Source organism: Rana temporaria, chromosome 1 (genome assembly GCF_905171775.1).
Source record: "Rana temporaria chromosome 1, aRanTem1.1, whole genome shotgun sequence".
Classification (NCBI taxonomy): Eukaryota; Metazoa; Chordata; class Amphibia; order Anura; family Ranidae; genus Rana; species Rana temporaria.
In genome coordinates, this window is record NC_053489.1 from 83886946 (window position 1) to 83909746 (window position 22801).

Here is a 22801-nt window from a genome sequence, read left to right on the forward strand (position 1 = left end):
TTTATGTTGAGTCTCCCCACGCACCTGCTCTATGTTTGTCTCCAAAATCCATAAAACTGCTATCTTCTAGCATAAGCATGTTGAAGATGGAGGATACAGGTTTTGTTTTTAACTATTCCTTTGTGCTTGCAGCATGGCTGCGGAGAAAAAAAAAAAAAAGGACCCAGCAACAAACAGTGTATTGTTGTTGCTCGGGATCTTTCAAGTCTTGCACATGTCTAACGCTTTTATTTACTAAACCAAGTCCATGATGTAGAAAATACATTCCCATAGAGAGAATCTTTTAAATAAAAAAACTGCCTACAAATGGAGGAGTTAGATCTGATTTATGTATGCAAACTTTATGACAGAGAAAGCCAATGCAGCTGAACAGTAAACTCACAAAGTATTAAAAAGAAAAAGACGACCAGTAAATCATATCATTAGAGTATTCAGGAAAAAGGAGAACATGTTATTTGTGCAGTGACAAGTGTTTAAAATGCTAACAGTATCAAATTGGTCAGACATTCCACAATCATTAGAAGAAAATAATACGTATAAAAAGCGTCTTTAGTTTTTGAACAGTTTTTGATGTTACTAGCCCGTGTTACGCTCAGTCTTTCTTTGTTCTCTTTGCTTTTGCAATGTTTTCCTGTCGTTTTTGCTTCTTCTTCTGGTCCCGTTCCTTGGCCTCAATCATTTTAGCCAGTTTCCAGGAGAGTACTGCACTTGCGATGAAGAGCGGGGTGAGGGCCAGGATCACCGTTGTTAGAAAGCCATATGGGTCCTTGGCAGCCCATTCGACTATGTACTCCGCCCAGGCCTTTATATCAATCATGTCTTCAGCAGAATGTCACTGGGGAGACAGAGCAGAGACCTCAGAACTGTGGCATCACAAGACACGCTTCAATCACCACGCATTTTATATTTTTATCTCGGGGCAATAGAAAACAAATGTAGCTTTGTACAGTTTCACCCAGACAAGAAAGTGAATATTGTGCTTTTTGGAATGTACTTGAAGTGTATATAAACCCAAGAACAAAATGGAATATACTGCAGCTTACCAGTTCTTAGATGTGATGGCTGCATTTAACATATTTTTTCAAAGGGTGACAACACTCACTCATGGTACTGTATCTGTGGATGCACAGCAATGTGACTTTAGAAACTGCTAGGACTACAGAACACAACCTCACCCCCAAAACACAGGAGAGATGTGTTCTGTAGTTCTAGCAGAGATTTCAGGAAGGCCTAATACTTCAGTGCAACATGTCAGCACACTACAGGAAGTTAGGAAGCTCATTGGAATTCTGGCAGGATCAAGGGGCACTTATTGAGAAAAGCACTTCAAATTGTATAGTTAAAAGGAACACTAAATATTTACAATAACAAACATGTTATACTTACCTCCACTGTGCAGCTCGTTTTGCACAGAGTGGCCCCGAACCTGATCTTCTGGGGTCCCTTGGCGAGTCAATGGCTGCGCTGCTTTCAATCAACCAATGGATGAGCCGAGAAGACTACGCGTTCACGGCGTGGAACTTTTGAGGCGTCAGGTAAGTAAAGGGGGGGCGCTAATCCGCATAGAATGCATGAAGGTAAAAAAACTTGTACCTTTACAACCCCTTTAAACAGACAGAGACGGTGCAGCTAGGAGACAATCGTCTGTTTACAAACACATTTTGGCACACAAATCTTTTCGTTTTTCTGTGTCGATAGTTTGATACCTTACAAACTTCATGTTTCTACCTTAAAGTATTTTTTGTGAGGTGCAGGGTTTACCTAAATCTAGCATAAAGGGTTCCTGAGAGAAAAAAAGGCCTATGTTTAACGTACATCCAAAGCAGGGTGATACTGCGGGTGTACCAATAATCAGTGTGCCACCGCCCCGATATTAATGGAATTGGCTAGAAACTAGTGAATTGGACTTTGAAGGCACATGGTAATATAGTAAGAAAACTAGATACATTTATTATAGGAACGTCATAAAAACAGTTACAAACATAAAATCAAAAAAAATAGCGCTTCCTCAGGAGCAAAGACATTTCAATAAAGGGTAAACCGCATTGGGGGTAGACAACAGTCAGTCTTTTTTAGCCTAACATTAGCTGTAGTTCAAAAGAGTACTAATCAAGCCAGTTAGGGAGATAATATCATAAGAGCGAAAACAGTGTTGCATTAAATGGTAGGGCAATCAGTTGCTGGTAAACAAAAGAAAAACAAAGACTCATATTCCAGGGGTAAATTAGGCCAGACAACAGTGGGGGGGGGGAGGGGGGGGGTAAATCTGACTCACCAATTGCTAGCTTAAAGGTCTCCAGTACAGATGAATGGAGATGAATGCAAGCAATAGCAATAGAGGGGTCCTTAGAGCCCAGAGCCTTGCTGTACACCCGTGTTATTTCCCCCTGGTTTATGGAGGACACCTATTGTCTCAATAAAGGGTTATTGAGAGAAAAAAAAATGATATACCGTAGTTTGGTAAATCTGAGCTAAAGCAGAATAATACTTTGCTTTTATGACAGCAGGTGGGGCTCTAAGCACAATTTCAGGATTTAAATGCCTCTCAGTTTGTTTCTTTGTTGAAAGAAATCTGTGGTGTACACTGATCAGTGACTCATCAGCAGAATTCAAAGATCCAGCTGGACAAACTATAAAAAAGCATTTAGCTCTGTTGTGCGATTTAGGATATCCTTTGTCCTGTCTGATAGTTAAAAAAAAAGAAGGAGATATAAACGTTGTTTACGATACACCAGCTTTTTTTAACCAGGGTGCCTTCACATGTCTTTAGGGGTGCCTTGGAAAAAAAAAAAGACACCTAAAAATTGGGCAAAAAAAAAAAAATTGCATTCAAGCCTGCCTTTTATAGTTACACAAAGCCACAGATTTTCAGCATGCACAATTAGAATCTTCTAGCCATCGGCATCCCAACAGCCAATGATATCAGTTAACAAGCATGACATCGGACCCCTGCACAGCATGTTCGTTTGCCCCTCCCCTGCCCATCTTTGTCAGCGCTGGAAAAAGGGAACATTGGAATACTAGTCAGTACCAGTGTGCAAAGGTGTATTTGCGTTTGAAGAATAAATCCCCTCTAATGTTGGGTGTCCTACATGCGTGGATGTTGCTGCTTTCTTTAAAGTTTGTTTATTTTTTTTATATCTTACAATGGGGCAACTTCAGACTATGTGTTATTTTAAGGGGGGGTCTTGACTGAAAAAGGTTGATAAACACTAATACACCAGGATGAAGCAACCTCGGCACTCGAATGTTATAAAACTAGAAATCCCAACATGTCTGCACCTCATTCCTGCGGCTGTCAGGAGTCTTGTGGAACTACAAGTCCCATGAAGCATTACAAGAGTTGGAGTGCCAAGGTTGCCTACCCCTGTAGTTCACAAGGCTTTTGCAAACTAAATATCATCCAGTTTGGATTTGGATCTACTTTAAAAGAAAGCTGTAAAAGGCAAAAAAATGTTTTTTATCTTAATGCATTCTATGCATTAAAGCAGAGTTTTATTGGAAAAATAAATAAAAATAAGTGTAACTACTGCATTCTAATAAGACACTCACCTGTGCCACGGTCCAGCGATGCGGGCGTACGAAGCCCCGCTCCTCTTCACAGTGCCGGCATTCTTACTGTGGGTGCCTGGCAGTGGCTTCACTGCCAAGCATGCACTGCGCATTGGCCAGGCAATCTTCTGGGACCTGTGATGTGTCCCAGAAGATTGCAGGGAGGGGGAGAGGTGAACTTCCTTTTGATGCTGCGGAGCCTTGGGAGGAAGTGGGAGCCAGGTGCCTTTAAACAGAGGGTATCCGCTCCCGCCCCCAAAAATTACATGCCAAATGTGGCATGTCAGGGGGTCACCATCACTTAAAGCGGAAGTTCCATTCTTGCTTTAAGATATAAAAACCTTGTGTGTAGCAGTCTCCCTAGCACCCCCTAATACTTACTCTGAGCTCCTTTTCTATCCAGTGTGTAGCAGTCTCCCCAGCACCCCCTAATACTTACTCTGAGCTCCTTTTCTATCCAGCAATGTTAACGATTCCCTCAGCCGTCTCGGGTGCCCCCATAGCAAGCTGCTGGTCTATGCAGGCACTTGTCATGGAGGGAGGGGCCAGGAGAACAGAAAAGGAACCAGAGAAGAGAAGGATCTGGGCTGCTCTGTGCATATCCACTGCAACTGGGCAGGTAAGCATAACATGTTTTTTTTGTTTGTTTTTTTTAAACGCAAGACTTTACAATAATTTTAAAATGTATTTTTTTTTTTTTTGTATGTAAAACAGGGAACAGCAAGTACACAGCACTAGAACAGACGTTATTTGTCCAGGAAATTTGGCACCAAAACAGACCGAAAAACAAAAAGGCATTTTTCAGAAATACAGCAGTATTGAATTGGTTCTACATATGTAGACTTTCAAGGCCAAAACTACTCGAAATGACTGGGATGCCTTTGGAATCACACGATTTGTTTCTAGGGGCAGCACTTTACAAGCACTGCAAGGAAACAAAAGTACTGTACAGAGAATATAAAATGTAGCAAACCCATTGTCATCACAGGCCTACTTTGTATAAAGCATGCAACAATAGTAGCCTACTCTATCCTATGTTAACAGACCTTGCCGTACAATACTGCTAAGTAACACTACAGTGATGAGGAACAAGGGTCTACCTCAAGTGATGCGCTGTACCAAGCATTAACTTAATTTACCTCCTATTCTTATTGCCTGCAGGAAAGCAATCAGGCTCTCGCTTTGCCTGCACAGTTACCATAGAAATGGCACAGTATGATACAGAAGGCATGCAGGTCTTAGCTGGACAAAATGAAGAATATAAAAAAGGAAGACAGTAATAGCAGCAGGGCTCACACAATGGCGCGATGGTAACATACCTGAATACAGAGACACAATGGAGAAACAAAGGAAGAGAGTATAATAAAGTGCACAGTCAGAGAACGGAAAATAAAATACGCTTTGGATATATATCTGCATGAGCTTTTCACTGCTCTTTAAATCGCAGAATACTCATCGCTCCTTATAAAGCTTTGCACAATAGATATAAAGAAGGCACCTACAGTTGCAAAATATCACCAAAGCACAACTGTACTATGTACAACTGTAATCCACACCAGTTCAGTGTGCACATTATACACACCCCAAGCCAACACATTTCAATGGAAAAATCCATCATCCGGGATGTATTTGGCCCAATGACTGACTTACGCTGAAATAAGATGATCTAACACAGGGAAGTCTGGAAAGATCAGAGGTAGTCCATAGAGCCACAATGCATGGTCACTTTATGTCTATGTGTACCTAATCCCAAGAACAAAATACATTTTATAATATATAGCAGTTTACTAGTCCTTAGATGTGGATACAGGATTTATATAGAGCCAACAGTTTGCGCAGCGCTTTACAACATGGAGGGCAGACAATACAAGAGGAATCAGAGGGCCCCACTCAGAGGGGAAGGTGGTACAAACGATAATAACTCTGGGGGATGAGCTGATGTAGAAAATAAAAATACAGTTGTTCAGAGAAGCCTGTCCTGCTTTCACTGAAGAGAAGGGTTTTCAGGGATCGTCTAAAAGTGGACAGATCATGGGGAAGGGAGTTCCATAGGATGGGAGAGGCTCTGGAAAAGTCCTGGAAGTGAGCATTGAAGGAGGTGGAAAGGGAGCTTGCGAGCAGGAGGTCTTGGGAGGAACGAAGTGAGCGATTAGGTTGGTATTTTAGGTTAGTGATGTAGTTTGGGGGGGGGGGGGTGTCGAGATGTGGATGGCTTTGTAAGTTGTTTTTAGTATTTTGAATTTAACTTGTTGGGTGAGCAGAAGCCAGTGGGAGGGATTGGAAGAGAGGGGTAGCAGATTGAGCGGTTGGTAAGGTGGATGAGTCTGGCAGCAGCATTTATGATTAGACTGAAGGGGGTAGACCATATGCAAGAGTACAGTGGGGCAAAAAAGTTTTTAGTCAGCCACCAATTGTTAAGTTCTCCCACTTAAAAAAATAAGAGAGGCCTGTAATTGTCATCATAGGTATACCTCAACTATGAGAGACAAAATGTGGAAACAAATCCAGACAATCACATTGTCTGATTTAGAAAGAATTTATTTGCAAATTATGGTGGAAAATAAGTATTTGGTCTCCTACAAACAAGCAAGATTTCTGGCTCTCACAGACCTGTATCTTCATTAAGGCCCCTTTCACACTGGGGCGGGAGGCGCAGTGGCGGTATAGCACCGCTAAAAAATAGCGTCGCTATACCGTCGGAATTGCCGCGGGATTCGGCCGTTAGCAGTGCGGTATTAACCCCTGCTAGCGGCCGATAAAGGGTTAATACCGCCCGCAATGCGCCTCTGCAGAGGCACATTGCAGGCGGTATTACTGCAGTTTCCCATTGTTTTAAATGGGAAGGAGCGGTATACATACCGCTCCAAAGATGCTGCTTGCAGGAGATTTTTTTCTCTCCTGCCAGCACATCGTCTCAGTGTGAAAGCCCTCGGGCTTTCACATTGAGAAGGCTGGGCAGGAGTTTTTCAGGTGCCATTTTTAGCGCTGTACCGCCTGAAAAACTTTTCAGTGTAAAAGGGGCCTTAGAGGCTCCTCTGTCCTCCACTCATTACCTGTATTAATGGCACCTGTTTGAACTTATCAGTCTAAAAGACACCTGTCCACAACCTCAAACAGTCACACTCCAAACTCCACTATGGTGAACACCAAAGAGCTGTCGAAGGACACCAGAAACAAAATTGTAGACCTGCACCAGGTTGGGAAGACTGAATCTGCAATAGGCAGCTTGGTGTGAAGAAATCAACTGTGGGAGCAATAGGTAATTAGAAAATGGAAGACATACAAGACCACTGATAATCTCCCTCGTTCTGGGGCTCCACGCAAGATCTCACCCGTGGGGTCAAAATGATCAGAAGAACGGTGAGCAAAAATCCCAGAACCACACAGGGGTACCTAGTGAATGACGTGCAGAGAGCTGGGACCAACGTAACAAAGGCTACCATCAGTAACGCACTACGCCACCAGGGACTCCGATCATGCAGTGCCAGACGTGTCCCCCTGCTTAAGTCGGTACATGTCCGGGCCCGTCTGAGGTTTGCTAGAGATCATTTGGATGATCCAGAAGAGGATTGGGAGAATGTCATATGGTCAGATGAAACCAAAGTAGAACTGTTTGGTAGGAACACAACTCGTCGTGTTTGGAGGAGAGAGAATGCTGAGTTGCAACCAAAGAACACCATATCTACTGTGAAGCATGGGGGTGGCAACATCATGTTTTGGGGCTGTTTCTCTGCAAAGATCCGTGTACATGAAAGAATGAATGGGGCCATGTATCATGAGATTTTGAGTGCAAACCTCCTCCCATCAGCAAGGGCATTGAAGGTGAAATGTGGCTGGGTCTTTCAGCATGAAAATGATCCCAAACACACGCCCGGGCAACGAAGGAGTGGCTTTGTAAGAAGCATTTCAAGGTCCTGGTGTGTCCTAGCCAGTCTCCAGATCTCAACCCCATAGAAAACCTTTGAAAGTCTGTGTTGCCCAGCGACAGCCCCAAAACACCACTGCTCTAGAGGAGATCTGCATGGAGGAATGGGCCAGCAACAGTGTGCGACAACCTTACAGAAAACGTTTGACCTCTGTCATCGCTCAGTGATTGGATATGGCATTGAAAGGAGAATTCAGAGTCCAGGATTACACCTAGAACCTTGGCATGCAGGGACAGGTTGTTAGTTGAGCTGTTGATTTTGATGGGAGTAGTCAGGGGAAAGGAAATATCATGAGCTTGGTTTTAGACAGATTCAGTTTAAGCAAGTGGGGTGACATCCAGTTTGATATGTCTTTAAAGCGGATGTTCCGCCAAATTTATTTATTTTTTTAAAGCCAGCAGCTACAAATACTAAATGGACACTTACCTGTCCAGCACGCCCACGATGTTGTCAGCCGAGGACCAGCTATCGCTCGTCTCTCGGCTGCCCCCGCCGCCATCCTCGGTTAGGGAATCGGGAAGTGAAGCCTTGCAAGGTTCACTGCCCGGTTCCCTACTGCACATGTGGAACAGTGTGATTCCCAGAAGACAGCGGGGGCTGTGGATAGGGGCGTGGCTGCCGCAGTACCGTATTACCGGAAGTGGGTGCAAATACATTTTTTTTTTTTAAATCACCCCCCCCCCCCATTAAATTTCATCTTGTGCAAGGTGCATTTGCCCGGTTACTGAAGATAAGCTTTAGGTGAATCCATGCTTTTTCCCTGCATTCATGGACAGCAGATTCACTTTAAGACTTTAGGAGAAGTAGCAAATAAACTGTCATTGTAATGTTGTCCAAATAAAAAAAAAGTCCAGAAACCCGATACTAATGACTTGCCTCCATAATAATAAATGACGATAATAAATTAGGCATTATCCTATCTGCACAGTCCATCACAAACACAGACTGGATTTATATTAGTGTAAGCAGAAGCTTTTTCCAACACAAACATCATTCTGCCTTCCTATGAAACTATGTGATCCCACGCAGTGTGCGGTAATTGCAGAAAAACAAGGGATTTAATAAGCAAACATCCCCTCCTTCACTACTGGAAAATGACTCAAACAATGCCCAATACCAATGAAAAAAAGAAGGGATCCCCAACTGGTAGCCAGACAGGATGTGGGACAACAATGTCCCAGTCCACCCTGCACAACAATTCCTCAAATAGACAGTGTTCAGATAACGTATATTTACTGGAGTTTTATAAAAATCACAAACCAAAGTAATGTTTCAAAGACACAAAAGGTCTTCTGAAATACAGAATGATTGGCCACTAAAAATGTGTTCCCACTGAAGAGCCTTCAACTCCATTCACACAGGGGCAACACGACTTCCAGCACGACTTTGGGAGGCGACTTGGACACGACTTGAGTATGAATCACAGCGCGACATGAGGCAACTTCAAGTTGCCGACAGGAGGCTTTCCAGTGGCCAATCAAACAAGAATCAGCTCTGTGGGTGGGAGGGGTTTGCCTGAGAAATGTATGTTCTCTTCCTTTATTATTACTTCTGTTAAGACAGTGATCCCACTTCTGAGGCGACTTCCATTGAAATCAAATGGGTACAAGTTGCCTACAAGTCGGATTGAAGTAGTACAGGAACCTTTTCTGAAGTCGGAGCGACTTCAGTAGTGTACTTTAAGACGGCTCCATTCACTTACATTGATTTTCTCATGCAGCGCGACTTGAAGTTGGATCCAAAGTCATCCCTGTGTGAATGGGCTCTTTCAGTTCTAATAGGAAGTGAGGCGATATCTCACACAGGGGGAGATTTACTAAACAGAATCGGATGCAGCTGTGCATAGTAACCAGCTTCTAACTTCAGCTTGTTCAGTTAGGCTTTGACAATAAGGCTGGGTTCACACCGATACTACACGACAGTCATATGACTATTATCCTACTTTGCTCTGCAACATCAGTCCTACATTATTCTGTATCCATCTCATGACTTGTTCTGACAACTTTAGCCCAGGAGATCTTTTGACAGTGCCTTGCCACCCATAGTTGATATTTGCTTCAGTTGCACTATCAGGGACTAAAAGGCTCCAGGAAAGCTTTTTTCATGCTGAGCTAATCAAAATTACTACAGCTGATCACAGTTGAAAGTCAAATGGCTTTGTGTGCCATTGAGAAGGTGATTAGCTGCAAGTCATTTTTAGGAGGGGGATGATCCTTTTTCCAACTCAATGATTCTGTTTTTGATTTTGTTTCCCGACATGTTGGTGTTGTATGCATTTTATTTTATATTAATTATAAGTTGCAGTAAACAAAACTGGATAAAAACAAAAACCATGTCGGTCTTTTTTTCATGCTGCAAAGCAAAAATATATGGTTGGGTGATTATTTTCTATACCTGCTGTATATAGCTTGAATGGTAAATAAAATGTCCATTAAAGCGGTGGTTCACCCTCCTTAACAACAGTATAGCATTAAATTCGGCATAGTAGCGCGAGCTACAGTATGCCTGTCTGTATTTTTTTATCCCCGTACTCACAGTGCTATTGTACATTGAAGATTCCGTCTGCCGCGGGGAATGGGCGTTCCTATGGAGAGGGAGGATGATTGACGGCCGGCTCTGGCACGTCACGCTCCCCGAAGACAGCCGGAGTAGGTCTCGGCTCTTCACAGCGCCTGCGCACAGGCTATGCGCAGGCGCCGTGAAGAGCCAAGCCTATTTCGGCTATTTCCGGAGAAGCGTGACGTGCCAGGGACGGCCGTCAATCACCTTCTCTCTCCATAGGAATGCCCATTCCCCGGAATCTTCAATGTACAATAGCACAGTGAGTACGGGGATAAAAAAAATACAGACAGGCATACTGTAGCTCGCGCTACTATGCCGAATTTAATGCTAGAGGAAAAAAAATATATATTTTTTTTTTTATATAGGGTGAACCCCCGCTTTAATAAAGATTTTTTAAGGGTTACTTTTGTGGTCTCAGGGCTGGTTCACAACAGATGTAGTCCAGTTTAGTTAACTAAAATATGACCAAACACAATATAGATTACTAAAATTAAACAATAAAAACATGGAATTCAGTCACTAGCCTGAGTAAAATTAAATCGAAATTTGATGTCAAAATTAACACTGGTTATGCGTCTGTAGTGCACATTCAAAGTTTATTACTGGAGATGCACCGAAATTTCGTCTGAAAATGGTGTCATCAGTTGCATGCCGATAAAAAAAAAAAAAGAGTGCCCATAATGGCACCGAAAAACGCACACGATTTTGCCACAAAATCGAAGCAAGTTTTTCAATGATTTTACACAGTTTTTACTGTTCTTATGGTGTTTTTCATGCGTCATGTGAATCGAAACCTGCATCAAAAACGTAACAGGGGTGCGTTATTGATGCGTTTTCAATGCATTTGAATTAGGTGCGTTTGTTTTAACTGACCTAAAAATGCAGCAAGCAGGATTTTTAACACCACAATGGAAGCCCAACAGACTAGTGTGCAGACATACCGTATAAACTCTAGTATAAGCCAAGTTTTTCAGCCCTTTTAGGCTGAAAATGCCACCCTCGGCTGATACTCGAGTCATGTTGGAACTTACTTGTCTCTTGTGTGCGGCAGTCACTCTAGAGCAGGGGTCTCCATATCGCAACGTGCAGCTCCCGGCTACCCGCCTGTATTAAAGATCCTCCTGCAGCGGACGGGAGATAAAACAGAGCGCTCCGCCCCCCCCGGAGTAGTGACTGCCATCTAAAGGATGCCGGGGCTGCTCTCCGCCGGTGTTCTCACTTCATCCACAGTGCAATCAGAGTGGAGAACATGTGCAGAGATCCACTAACCCTGATCACCGGAGGAGGAGGGGGTGGATGGAGCACACTAGAACCCCTGGGACTCCGCCTCTCCTTCCCGGGATCACATTCAGCCTGGTGCCAGCTGGAGCTCCGTGAGGATCAACTGATGAGAGCCACATGTGTGATCCGCTGAGAGCCAGAGAGACACCGAGTCCTCCCACTGGTTGTCACCCGCAGCTGCCCGACTACCCATCACCATGGGGTAATAATAAACAGCACAATCACACCCAACATGACCTTTACAAAGACATCACAGAAGTTTGGCCAGTGGGCTGACAGAAAAGCGAATGCGTTTTTTTGACTAGGGTTTGGATCAGAGCAACAGCTTTCGAAAGACAGGAGGGGACAACGTATGAAATACAAGCTGTAAAAGAAGGAAAAAAAGGCACCTAAAATAGTCTGGGTGGATTATGACGACTGCGGCTTGGAAATAACACAGCAAGTAATTCCCATAGCAACCTCCTACTTGTTTTATCAGAGTGTCCCCAAATTTACCGCACCAATAGCTGCTGCATTTCCCACCCTTGGCTTACACTTGAGTCAATAAGATTTCCCATTTTTCTGTGGTAAAATTAAGTGCCTCGGCTTATACTAGAGTATATACGTTACATAGAATTTACATTTTTCTTGGGCTTTTCGTGCGCTAAAGGAGCCAATAATGGCAGACGATAAATTCATATTCATTTAGATTGATGATGTTAAATTAAAAAGTCGAATATAGTAAAATTATGTATAAAAATATAAATATTTTTTAAAAACTGTCATTTTCGTTTTTTAGGCCAAGTGCATCCTGCATTTTCAGTTTTGGCATCAAAATTTCCATTTGGTGCACCTCTACTTAATACCATAATATTCGATTTTTACTCCAGAAGTATATAATGAGTTTCTAAATTCTAAAGAAATGCATTACAATCTAACTAAACCCAATCGATTTTAGTTGACTAAAACGTACCAGAGATTTTAGTTGACTAAATTACGACTCAAACAATTCAGATGACTAAAATACAACTAAAACTAAATTGAAATTTAACGTCAACATTAACACGGGTTCCAATGGCTAGAGTTCACACCAGCAGTGCCGTGTTTTCTAGGGCACAACAGTAGAACATGTTGCACTTTTTCAGTATGGAACGTTTCTGGAACGCAGCAAAAATGCACCGGAAAACATTGGAACAGATCAAAAAACGCACTGGAACACAAATATCCTGAATTCAAATGAAGGAAAAAAGAAAAAAGGGGGGGGGGGCAAACACATAAAAAACGCACATGCAGAAACGTAGAAATTATTGTGTGAACCGGCCTTATGAAAAGTTTTTCCATAGTTCCTTTCCTGCGGCAAGTCATGAAGTAACCTTGTGTGGAGAAAAAACTAAATGAGAAACGAAAGCCGCTTAGAGTCATGTGGTGACAATATCTTTGAAGAGCGGGGGTTCACCTGAAAAAAAAAAAAAGTTTAAAAGCCACCAGCGACACAAATACAGTAGCTGCTGTCTTTTAAAAAGTTAACCTGTCCAAGTTGCCGGCGACGTCGGCAGCCGAAGCCGAGCGGTAGCTCGGCTCTCGGCTTCCCCCGCCGTCATCCTCGGTAAGGGAATCGGGAAGTGAAGCGCTGCGTCTTCACTGCCCGGTTCCCTACTGCGCATGCGTGAGTCGCGCTGTGCAGTTCCCACTGGTCCCCGTTGTGTTCTGGGAGCCGAGTGTTTCCCAGAACACAACAGGTGGGTGACACGGAGGGGCCGGACTCCCGCTGGAGTCTATACCCGGAATTGTTGCAAATACCTGTTTTATACAGGTATCTGCACCCCCTCCCCCCTGAAAGGTGTCAAATGTGACACCGGTGGGGGGGAGGGTTCCAAAAAGTGGAGGTTCACTTTTAGGTGAACCTCCGCTTTAATACCAACAGTCCCCTCACCTTTGGCTGGGCCCCAAAATTGTCTGGTTTGGAGTATAGGGAGAATAGATATACAGCCCTCCCCAATACCAGAATGTAGTCCTGAGCAAGCCATCACCAGATCAACAGCACAAGAGAAAGGAGGGGGGGGGGTGGAATACTACATCTACACAGACTCCAACCTGAGAGTTTTTTTTATTTGAAAACCTCAATTTCAGCAAGCTCTGGCAGCACACATAGGAGACAGTTGTCACTCTGAAGGTGTTATAGAGACCTTATGCTGCCTACTACACCCCAGCTGCTGGTTTGTACATAGATAGGATTAATCTTCTGAATACTATTGCTAGTACATTAACATTTCTATCGCCAGTCCTAAACCTTGAAGACCTATTGCGATTATGCGATTAAGCCAATTTCCTAAACTACCACCCACAGTAAAGTTGGCCATACACAGATCGAATTATAGCCAATTCACTCTGAAAAGGCAAAATGTGTCTATTGGATGGCCCTGTCATCTTCATTGAAAAATTGATTGGAAATTCTTATCTTAAAACCACCTACATTCAATGATATGCAGGCACTGCTGGGGTATTCTGCTGGCAGCCTGGTCTGTATCCTCCCTGCTTAAAGCAGAGGTCCACACAAAAAGTGAACCCTCCAGTGTCACATTTGGCACCTTTCAGGGGGGATGCAGATACCTGTATAATACAGGTATTTGCACCTACTTCCGGGCTTTCAGCATTCCGAGTCACGGAATGACTTAACTGGCTGCATTCAGGGCGAATATCTCCTAAACGGTGCAGGAGATATTCATTTTACCTACAGGGAAGCCTTATTATAGGTTTAGCTGTAGGTAAAAATTACCAAGCAGGGTTTACTAGCGCTTTTAAAAAAGGCAAAAATATATTGGTTTAGCAGCAATGTATTTTAAAGAATTTACATTGAGTTTATTTTACCATTTATATAAAATCTGAAATAAAAAGCAGCATCTAATACAGGGTGCACTAGACCATTATGGGGTGTTAACATGCAGAAATAGGTTTTTGCTTTCAAACAGTCTCTAGTTGAAGGTTTGTATGGAGTAATATTCATATACAACACACACACACACACACACACACACACTTCATTTAAGATTACTGAAAGGGAATACAAGCCATGTTGTGCCTAGAAGGACAATTCTTTTGATGGTTTTAGGACTGTGGGGTGCCCCAACAAAGTACGTTTTTCACATAAATGGACAAGGTTATTCCAAAGCTGGGTCTGGCTTATAAATTCAGTTTAGATGTAGTGCTTGTGGACCATTTGCACTGGTTTAGCACATGCACATTATATTGTTCTTTAATGCAGCTCAATTATTTAAATAGGTTGGCAACACACCACAACAGTTCTAAAACCGTACCCGCGACATATTTTGTCCCGCGGAGCACAGCAACAGTTGGTAGTGCGTTGTTTGCCCACTGCAGCATATGTGCTTTGGTTGGATTGACACTTAAAATGAATAGTAACACAATTCACATTACTGCAGCACAATGTTATGAGTGGGCCCTTAAGAGTTCTTGATACACTTCAATACCCCGCCCCCCCCCAACCAAAGAATAATCCAAATTATACTTTTACTATTTATTATTCACTTATCCACGTGGTAAGTGAATCTAACGATAAGTGGGTCTAATGGGAGCGATTTCATAATTATCAATCAGCTGCTGCACCTGCAGGGCTCCAATGAGGAACTTTGCAGGGTTTGCATCCCTTTAGCCGTGATTTCCTATTGGGAGTATCTCACTAAAAAAATATAAAATTGTTACAGGGGGATGTCTGATGCCGTGTACACACGATCATTTTTTGTCATGGAAAAAGACTATGTTTTTTTTATGTAGAAAAAAACGTTTTTTCCAACTTCATGATTAAAACTACGTTGCCCACACACTATCGTTTAAAAAAAATGCTCTACCAACACGTACGACGGCACTATAAAAGAGGAAGTTCCATGCAGATGACGCCACCCTTGGGGCTGCTTTAGCCCATTTCCTGTTAGTAAAAGACGATTCGCGCTTTTTTTGTCTGTTACAGCGTGATGAATGTGCTTACTCCATTACGAATGGTAGTTTTACCAGAACGAGCGCTCCCATCTCATAACTTGCTTCTGAGCATGCGTGGGTTTTTAACGTTGTTTTAGCCCACACAAGATCATTTTTTATAACCCAAAAAACTACATAGTTTAAAACGTTGTTAAAAAAATGCAGCATGTTCGAAGAAAAATTTGGTCGTTTTTCAGAACCCGAAAAATGATGTGAAGCCCACACGATCATTTTAAATGACATTTTTTAAAAACGTTTTTTTTTTTTTTCATGCCGAAAAATGATCGTGTGTACGCGGCATAAGATCCGATTTGTATCTTAGGCACACTTCTGGGAAAATTCAATGAGCCAATCATGCCCAGAGAACAGCTTTAACACAGATTCACCTTAAAATATGCAAATATCTAAAGGAAGGGGGATAAAAAAAATAAATAATGTTATGCACTTACAGCATTAATCCCAATCTCCTAAAAAAAACTAATACATTTTGTTTGGTTTTGAAGAACTGGGCCAACAAAGATAAACCATGACTGCCAAAGAAAGCCTCACATTGCTTACTTTATAAGAAAAAAAGATTGGACTGCACTTTATCCTTCTCCGTACAATGTGAAGTCATTTCTGTCATGAAAAAAAATAATTTTCCAATTACTCCTAAATTCTTTAATCCTATAATCCCTTTTTATAAATTCACAAAAGACAGCCCCTTTCAATTAACTTGTGTCGTCGTTAATATTAACATCACCCACACCTGTATTATGGATTATCCCCATTAAACGCATTTCTCCAATAAACCTGATGGGCTAGATTAAAAGAATTGCAAGAGTCTCTTTGAAGTTACCTGGCTATATCATCTGATCCAAGATGAAACCCAGTTTTTTTTCCCCCCTTCTAAATAATTTTTATAGACTCATCACCATCTACATTTATTATTATTAATTTGAGAAAAACTCCATTAGTATTGAATTTTAGTTTTAAAGTGAAAATGCAGTCTTCTTTTTTACAGTGCTACACACACATATATGTAAATAATCTAACATGTGTTAATTATTGAAGAAAAGCAGAGACTGTTTTTAGGTACGCTTGACATTAACTTTCTCATTACATATGTAGACAGTGCTTCCTCCTTAGGACCCATCCACAGTATGCACGGCATTGTCAACGTTATTGCGCATCAAGATACATGGCATTAACCACTTTACTACCGGCCGCCGTCAATTGACGGCGGCACGATAGCTCTGTGTTCTGAGAGGACGTCATATGACGTCCTCGTCTTGCAGAGCCACTAGGCGGCGCACACCCTTTAAAAAAAAAATATAATAAATAAATATTGGGATATTTATTAGAGGAAAAAGTAAAAAACATTGTATTTTTTTCAAAATTGTCGCTCTATTTTTCTTTATAGAACCAAAAAAAAAAAAACTGCAGAGGTGATCAAATACCACCAAAAGAAAGCTCTAATTGTGGGGAAAAAAAAAAAAGAACGTAAATTTTGTTTGGGAGCCATGTCGCAAGACCGCGCAGTTGTTAAAGTGACGCAGTGCCGGAAGCTGAAATTTCGCCTGGGCAGGAAGGGGGTATATGTGCCCAGTAAGCAAGTGGTTAAAGAGGAAGTAAACCCTCTGTTCGAAAATAAATTAAATACAAATCCTGCAAGACAAGTGATCCTGCAAGTGATCAAATACCACCAAAAGAAAGCTCTATTTGTGGGGAGTAAAAAAAAAAAAAAGGGTAATCAAATTTGTTTTGAAGCCACGTCGCATGACAGTGCAATTGTCAGTTAAAGCGACGCAGTGCTGAATTGCAAAAAGTGGCCCAGTCATTTGGTAGCCAAATCCTCCGGGGCTGAAGTGGTTAACTGACAATTGCGCAGTCGTGCGGCGCTGTACAAAAATACAATTTATGTATTTTTTCCCCACAAAGAGCTTTCTTTTGTTGGTATTTGATCACCTCTGCAGTTTTATTTTTTTGCACTATAGAAAAAAAAAAAAAAAAAAAAAAAGGGAGCGACAATTTTGAAAATATAAATAAGAATGTTAACTTCTGCTATAAAACACATCCAATAAAAAAAAAAAAAAAAAACGAATACTTGATCAATTTAGGCCAATATGAAAAAAAAAAAAAAAAAAAAGTGAATATTGATTGTAGACGCTATAACCAAACTATGGTATATTTCTATTGATTTTTTTTTTTTACTACTAGTAATGGCAGCGATCAGCGACTTATAGCAGGACCTTGACATTGCGGTGGACAAACCGGTTGCTTTTGGAAACCAGTGACACCAATACAGTGATAAAAAAAAAATATGCACTGTCACTGGACTAATGACACTGGCAAGGAAGGGGTTGCCATCAGGAGCGATAAAAGGGTTAAATGTGTTCCTAGGGAGTGCTTGGGTACTGTGTGGGAGGTGCTTTAACTAGTAGCCGACCGCGCACCGTCATTATACGGCGGCAGGTCGGCTCTCCTGGGCGAGAGCCCGTAGCTATACGTCCTATCGTATAGCCGCCACTAGGGGGCGCGTGCGCGCGCTCCCCGCTCGCCCCCGACTCCCGTGCGTGTGCCCGGCGGGCGCGATCGCCGCCGGGCACACGCGATCGCTCGGTACAGAGCGGGGAACGGGAGCTGTGTGTGTAAACACACAGCTCTCGTTCCTGTCAGCAGGGGAAATGCTGATTTTCTGTTCATACAATGTATGAACAGAAAATCAGTGTTTCCCCTAGTGAGGCCACCCCCCCCCCCCACAGTAAGAACACACCCAGGCATACTTAACCCCTTCCCCGCCCCCTAGTGTTAACCCCTTCACTGCCAGTGGCATTTTTATAGTAATCTAATGCATTTTTATAGCACCGATCGCTATAAAAATGCCAATGGTCCCAAAAATGTGTCAAAAATGTCCGAAGTGTCCGCCATAATGTCGCAATACCGAAAAAAAAATCGCTGATCGCCGCCATTACTAGTAAAAAAAATATTAATAAAAATGCCATAAAATACCCCCTATTTTGTAAACGCTATAACTTTTGCGCAAACCAATCAATAAACGCTTATTGCGATTTTTTTTTACGAAAAATATGTAGAAGAATACGTATCGGCCTAAACTGAGGAAAACAAATGTTTTTTTATATATTTTTGGGGGATATTTATTACAGCAAAAAGTAAAAAATATTCATTTTTTTCAAAATTGTCGCTCTATTTTTGTTTATAGCGCAAAAAATAAAAAACGCAGAGGTGATCAAATACCACCAAAAGAAAGCTCTATTTGTGGGAAAAAAAGGACGCCAATTTTGTTTGGGAGCCACGTCGCACGACCGCGCAATTGTCTGTTAAAGCGACGCAGTCCCGAATCGCAAAAAGTACTCTGGTCTTTAGGCAGCAATATGTTCCGGGGGGTAAGTGGTTAACAGTAGCAGAAACAAAGGAACTCTGTCTTCCCTACTAACAGAATGGCAATCTTCCTCTGTCGGGAAAGATCGGCGGGTCCACTGGACCCACCGATTGTCTCCCACTGTGTTCAATCACAGCGGGAGCAAGCTGTATGCGATGTGCGTGTGTGCCACAGACCCAGATGTGCAGAATCACGTACCTGTACTCGATTCTGCGCAGAGGAGGAGCAACGGTAAAGTGCTGCAAAAATGCATTTGCAATGCTTTTTGGACGCTAGGGGGGCGCTTTTAACCCAAAAGAAGGGGGTTAGACACTCCCATGTTGTGGCACTTCCAAATTGCTTTTCAGGTGCTTCGGAAGCGTTGCCCATTCATTGTAAAGGGCAGGGATGTTTTGAGAGCACTGTTTACACCGCTCCCAAAGATTCTGCTTGCAGGACTTTTTCCTAACGTCCCACAAGCGCACTGCCCGGGTGTGAAAGCACCCATTGCAGAGAATGGGAGGCAGTTTTCAGGTGCTATTTCTAGCATTGAACCGCCTGAAAACTGCCTCAGTGTGAAAGGGGTCTACTAGATACTGAAACAAAATAAGGTTTTGATGAAATCTCAATTAAAGGTCTATGTGGTGCCTTAAAAGTCTATCTTTTCTTCAATGGATTCTGCTAATTTATGGATGTAGCACAGTCCGCCACAATTAGAATTATAGGGTATTGGTGCTGGATAGATTGGGCGGTTTCCTAGTATTTTATTTCTGACAAAAGTTCTAACATGTTCTGCTCCAAAAAAAAAAAGGGGGGTGGATAGAGAAGAAGAAAAAAAAATGACTTGAGTAAGACTTTAACCACGTAAGGACCTTGCCTTTTTTTCAGACTGGGTGTTTACAAGATTAAAACAGTTTTTTTTTTTTTGCTAGAAAATTAGAACCCCCAAACAGTATATATTTTTTTTTCTAACACCCTAGAGAATAAAATGGCGGTCATTGCAATACTTTTTGTCACACCGTATTTGCTCAGCGGTCTTACAAGCGCACTTTTTTGAATAAAAAAATAAGACAACAATAAAGTTAACCCAATTTTTTTTTTTTAATATTATGAAAGATAATGTTACGCCGAGTAAAATGATACCCAACATGTCACGCTTTAAAATTGCGCCCACTCGTGGAATGGAGTCAAACTTTTACCCTTAAAAATCTCCATAGGCGACATTTAAAAAAAATTCTATAGGTTGCATCTTTTGAGTTACAGAGGAGGTCTCGCTCCAACGATCGCGGCGATACCTCACTTGTGCGGTTTGAACACCGTTTTCATATGCGGGCGCTACTCATGTATGCGTTCACTTTTGCGCACAAGCTTGTCGGGACAGGGCACTTTAAAAAAAAAAAAAAATGTTTTCTTATTTTATTAATTTTTACACTGTTTTAAAAAAAAATGGGTCACTTTTATTTCTATTACAAGGAATGTAAACATCCCTTGTAATAGAAAAAAGCACGACAGGTCCTCTTAAATATGAGATCTGGGGTCACAAAGACCTCAGATCTCATATTTAGACCGAAATGCAATAAAAAATTTGAAAAAATTACAACAGGATAATATGCCTTTAAGAAGCATGTGCGGAAGTGAAGTTTTGACGTTGCTCCTGCCCTGCTATGCTATGGAGACAGGTGGGGGCCATCTTCCCCTCACTCGTATCCCAGGCATGCAGGATGAAGCACCCAGGCACCTCCGCCACCGGTAAGCGGGGCCCCTCTCCCGCCACTGATAACGGTGATCTCGCGTCCAATCCGCAACGGAGACCACCGTTATCGTTAACAGGACCGCTCACAGAAAAGATGGATATCTCGGTTGTGGCAGCAGCTGCTGCCGTTACCAGGATATCCATCTTTAAAGTGCCGACGTATATATACGTGAGCGGGTCCTTAAGTGGTTAACCACTTGCCGCCAGCCCACCGTCAAATGACGGCGGTGCAGCTCTTGTTCCGGGATGATGTCATAACGGTATCCCGGACCAGCCACTCGCGGCCGTGTGGCTAGGACATGTGATCGGGTGTGTCCAATCATAGCCGGTCCCATGTAAACACGGAAATGCGGGTAATCGATGCTCCTCGCCGCTCACACTGACAGAGTGTGGCGAGGAGAGACGATCTGCGGCATCTCCTTACAGGGGATATTCTGACATGTAATCAGGGCACTGATCATCAGTGCCCTGATTACATTATAGCGCCACCAGTTTTTACCAATCAATGCCCATTAGTGATGCCAGTCAGTGCTGGCCATCAGTGCAGCCCATCAATGCCCATCACGCTATGCGTTTCAAACACTTCATGATCTGATGAGTAGCAGTAATCTGTCAGAACACCCATGCAGACATCTTACTACACCCAGCTATGTCTTGAATCACAGAGTAATTTTGGCAATAAAGTGAGCGTATTCAAATAAATATTGTATATATTGACATCTGTGATGCTGTTTTGATGTTACATTTTGAAAAAAGAAGAAGGACGCCTGCAGTAGGAAGGTGGCGGAGGCCATGCTGGTACACCCCACACTGCTCTGCGCTAAACCTTGAGGCTGGGTTTGTGCTATTGCGAATTAAATGCGGGTTTTCACCGCATCCAATTCGCATAACAGAAGATTGTAATGCATAGTGCATGCGCAGTAACTATTGGTTGGAATACCACTTCCGTTACGCGCTCTGACGGATAGCGGTAATGTGATAGAACACCGACTGCACCCCCCCCCCCCCCCCCGCCGCCGCCGCCGCCGCTTCAGAAGCCATTCCAGCAGGTCTCGATGAATGGCTGAAACGGTTTCATGAGAAAGCCGGACGCAAAAAAAAAACGTTACTGGGATTATGGCTGATATTTTTAACCATAATACTGGCAAACCGCAACATATAGTATTTGAAAAAGTATTCACACCCCTTGAAATTTTCCACATTTTGTCAACTTACAACCAAAAACGTTAATGTATTTTATGTGATAGACCAACACAAAGTGGCACATAATTGTGAAGTGGAAGGAAAATTATAAATGGTTTTCTAATTGTTTTACAAATATGTGAAATTCTAGTTTAATCTTCCCCAGCCGGAAGTGTAGGGTTCCCGGCTCAGATAACAGGCTGTGCTCTCTGTGTCCGGGGAGGCCGCGCTCCCCCCACACATACATACATAAATATACATACCCGCTCATGTAGCAGGCTCGGTCCCGTCCCGGCAGGAAGCAGAGCTCGCGCTGTCTCTCTCTTCCTGCCGGGCTCACTCATACACGGCACTTCCTGGAGCCGACATCTGTCAGCCGCCGCCATTGGACGCCTCCTGCCACCGAATGAGATCTGCCCTCTCATTGGTCAGAACGAGCCACACCGCGCCTGCCCGGTTCATTGAGAGATCAGCCTGGTGACGCCAGCTTCCCGTAGTCCTCCTCAGTCCGGAGTCCTCACCCTCAGTGTAGAAGGAGAGGGGAGATGTGTGCTGCACTTGTCTGATAGAATGATGGAGAGAGATAGAAACTGCTGATGGGCATTGGGCAACGAGCTGTATATAGGGAATGTTTGTCTGTCGATATGGTCTTGCTTGGTTGTGGCGTTGCACAGGGATTGGTTGATGTGGGGTGGTGTCTGGAATTTGGGAGGTTTGAGGTGAATGTTGTTTACTAATCCCAGGGTGGGACAGGAGCGATGGGCTCAGGTTGGGTTCAGACCGAAGCCAACATTGCACATCGCCAATCATAGGCATTGAGACATTTCCCGACTGGCGGCGAACATACAAACTAAGAATGGGCTCAGGTGTGTTCAGATTGTACCCGCCAGGAACCTGGCACTGCACACCGCCAGTCATAGGGATCATGTGTATGTGCTGGGAAATGCCTCACTCCCTATGATTTGCGGGGTGCAGTGTCTGCTTCATAGTGGGGTATATCCGAACACACTCGAGCCCATCACTAAACGCACGCTGCCTATGATTGGCGGGGTGCAGTGTCTCCATCATAGTGGGGTCCATCCGAACACACTCGAGCCCATCACTAAACGCACGCTGCCTATGATTGGCGGGGTGCAGTGTCTCCATCATAGTGGGGTCCATCCGAACACACTCGAGCCCATCACTAAATGCACGCTGCCTATGATTGGTGGG

The 22801-nt window shown here is 43.0% G+C and overlaps 1 protein-coding gene across 1 annotated transcript; it reads right to left on the minus strand.

Moving 5' to 3' along the window:
* Positions 1–307: 307 nt before the first annotated feature.
* Positions 308–21956, minus strand: SMIM15 (small integral membrane protein 15). Its single transcript, XM_040339723.1, has 2 exons — positions 21853–21956; positions 308–835 (listed from the first exon to the last, which is right to left on the minus strand). Exon 2 carries the CDS (start codon positions 815–817, stop codon positions 593–595), a length of 225 nt encoding a protein of 74 aa, XP_040195657.1. The 5' UTR covers positions 818–835; positions 21853–21956; the 3' UTR covers positions 308–592.
* Positions 21957–22801: the final 845 nt, after the last annotated feature.

What these genes read in the sequence shown, in the direction of transcription:
- SMIM15 (XM_040339723.1), bottom strand. Translation starts at nt 817, where the DNA reads ATGATTGATATAAAGGCCTGGGCGGAGTACATAGTCGAATGGGCTGCC.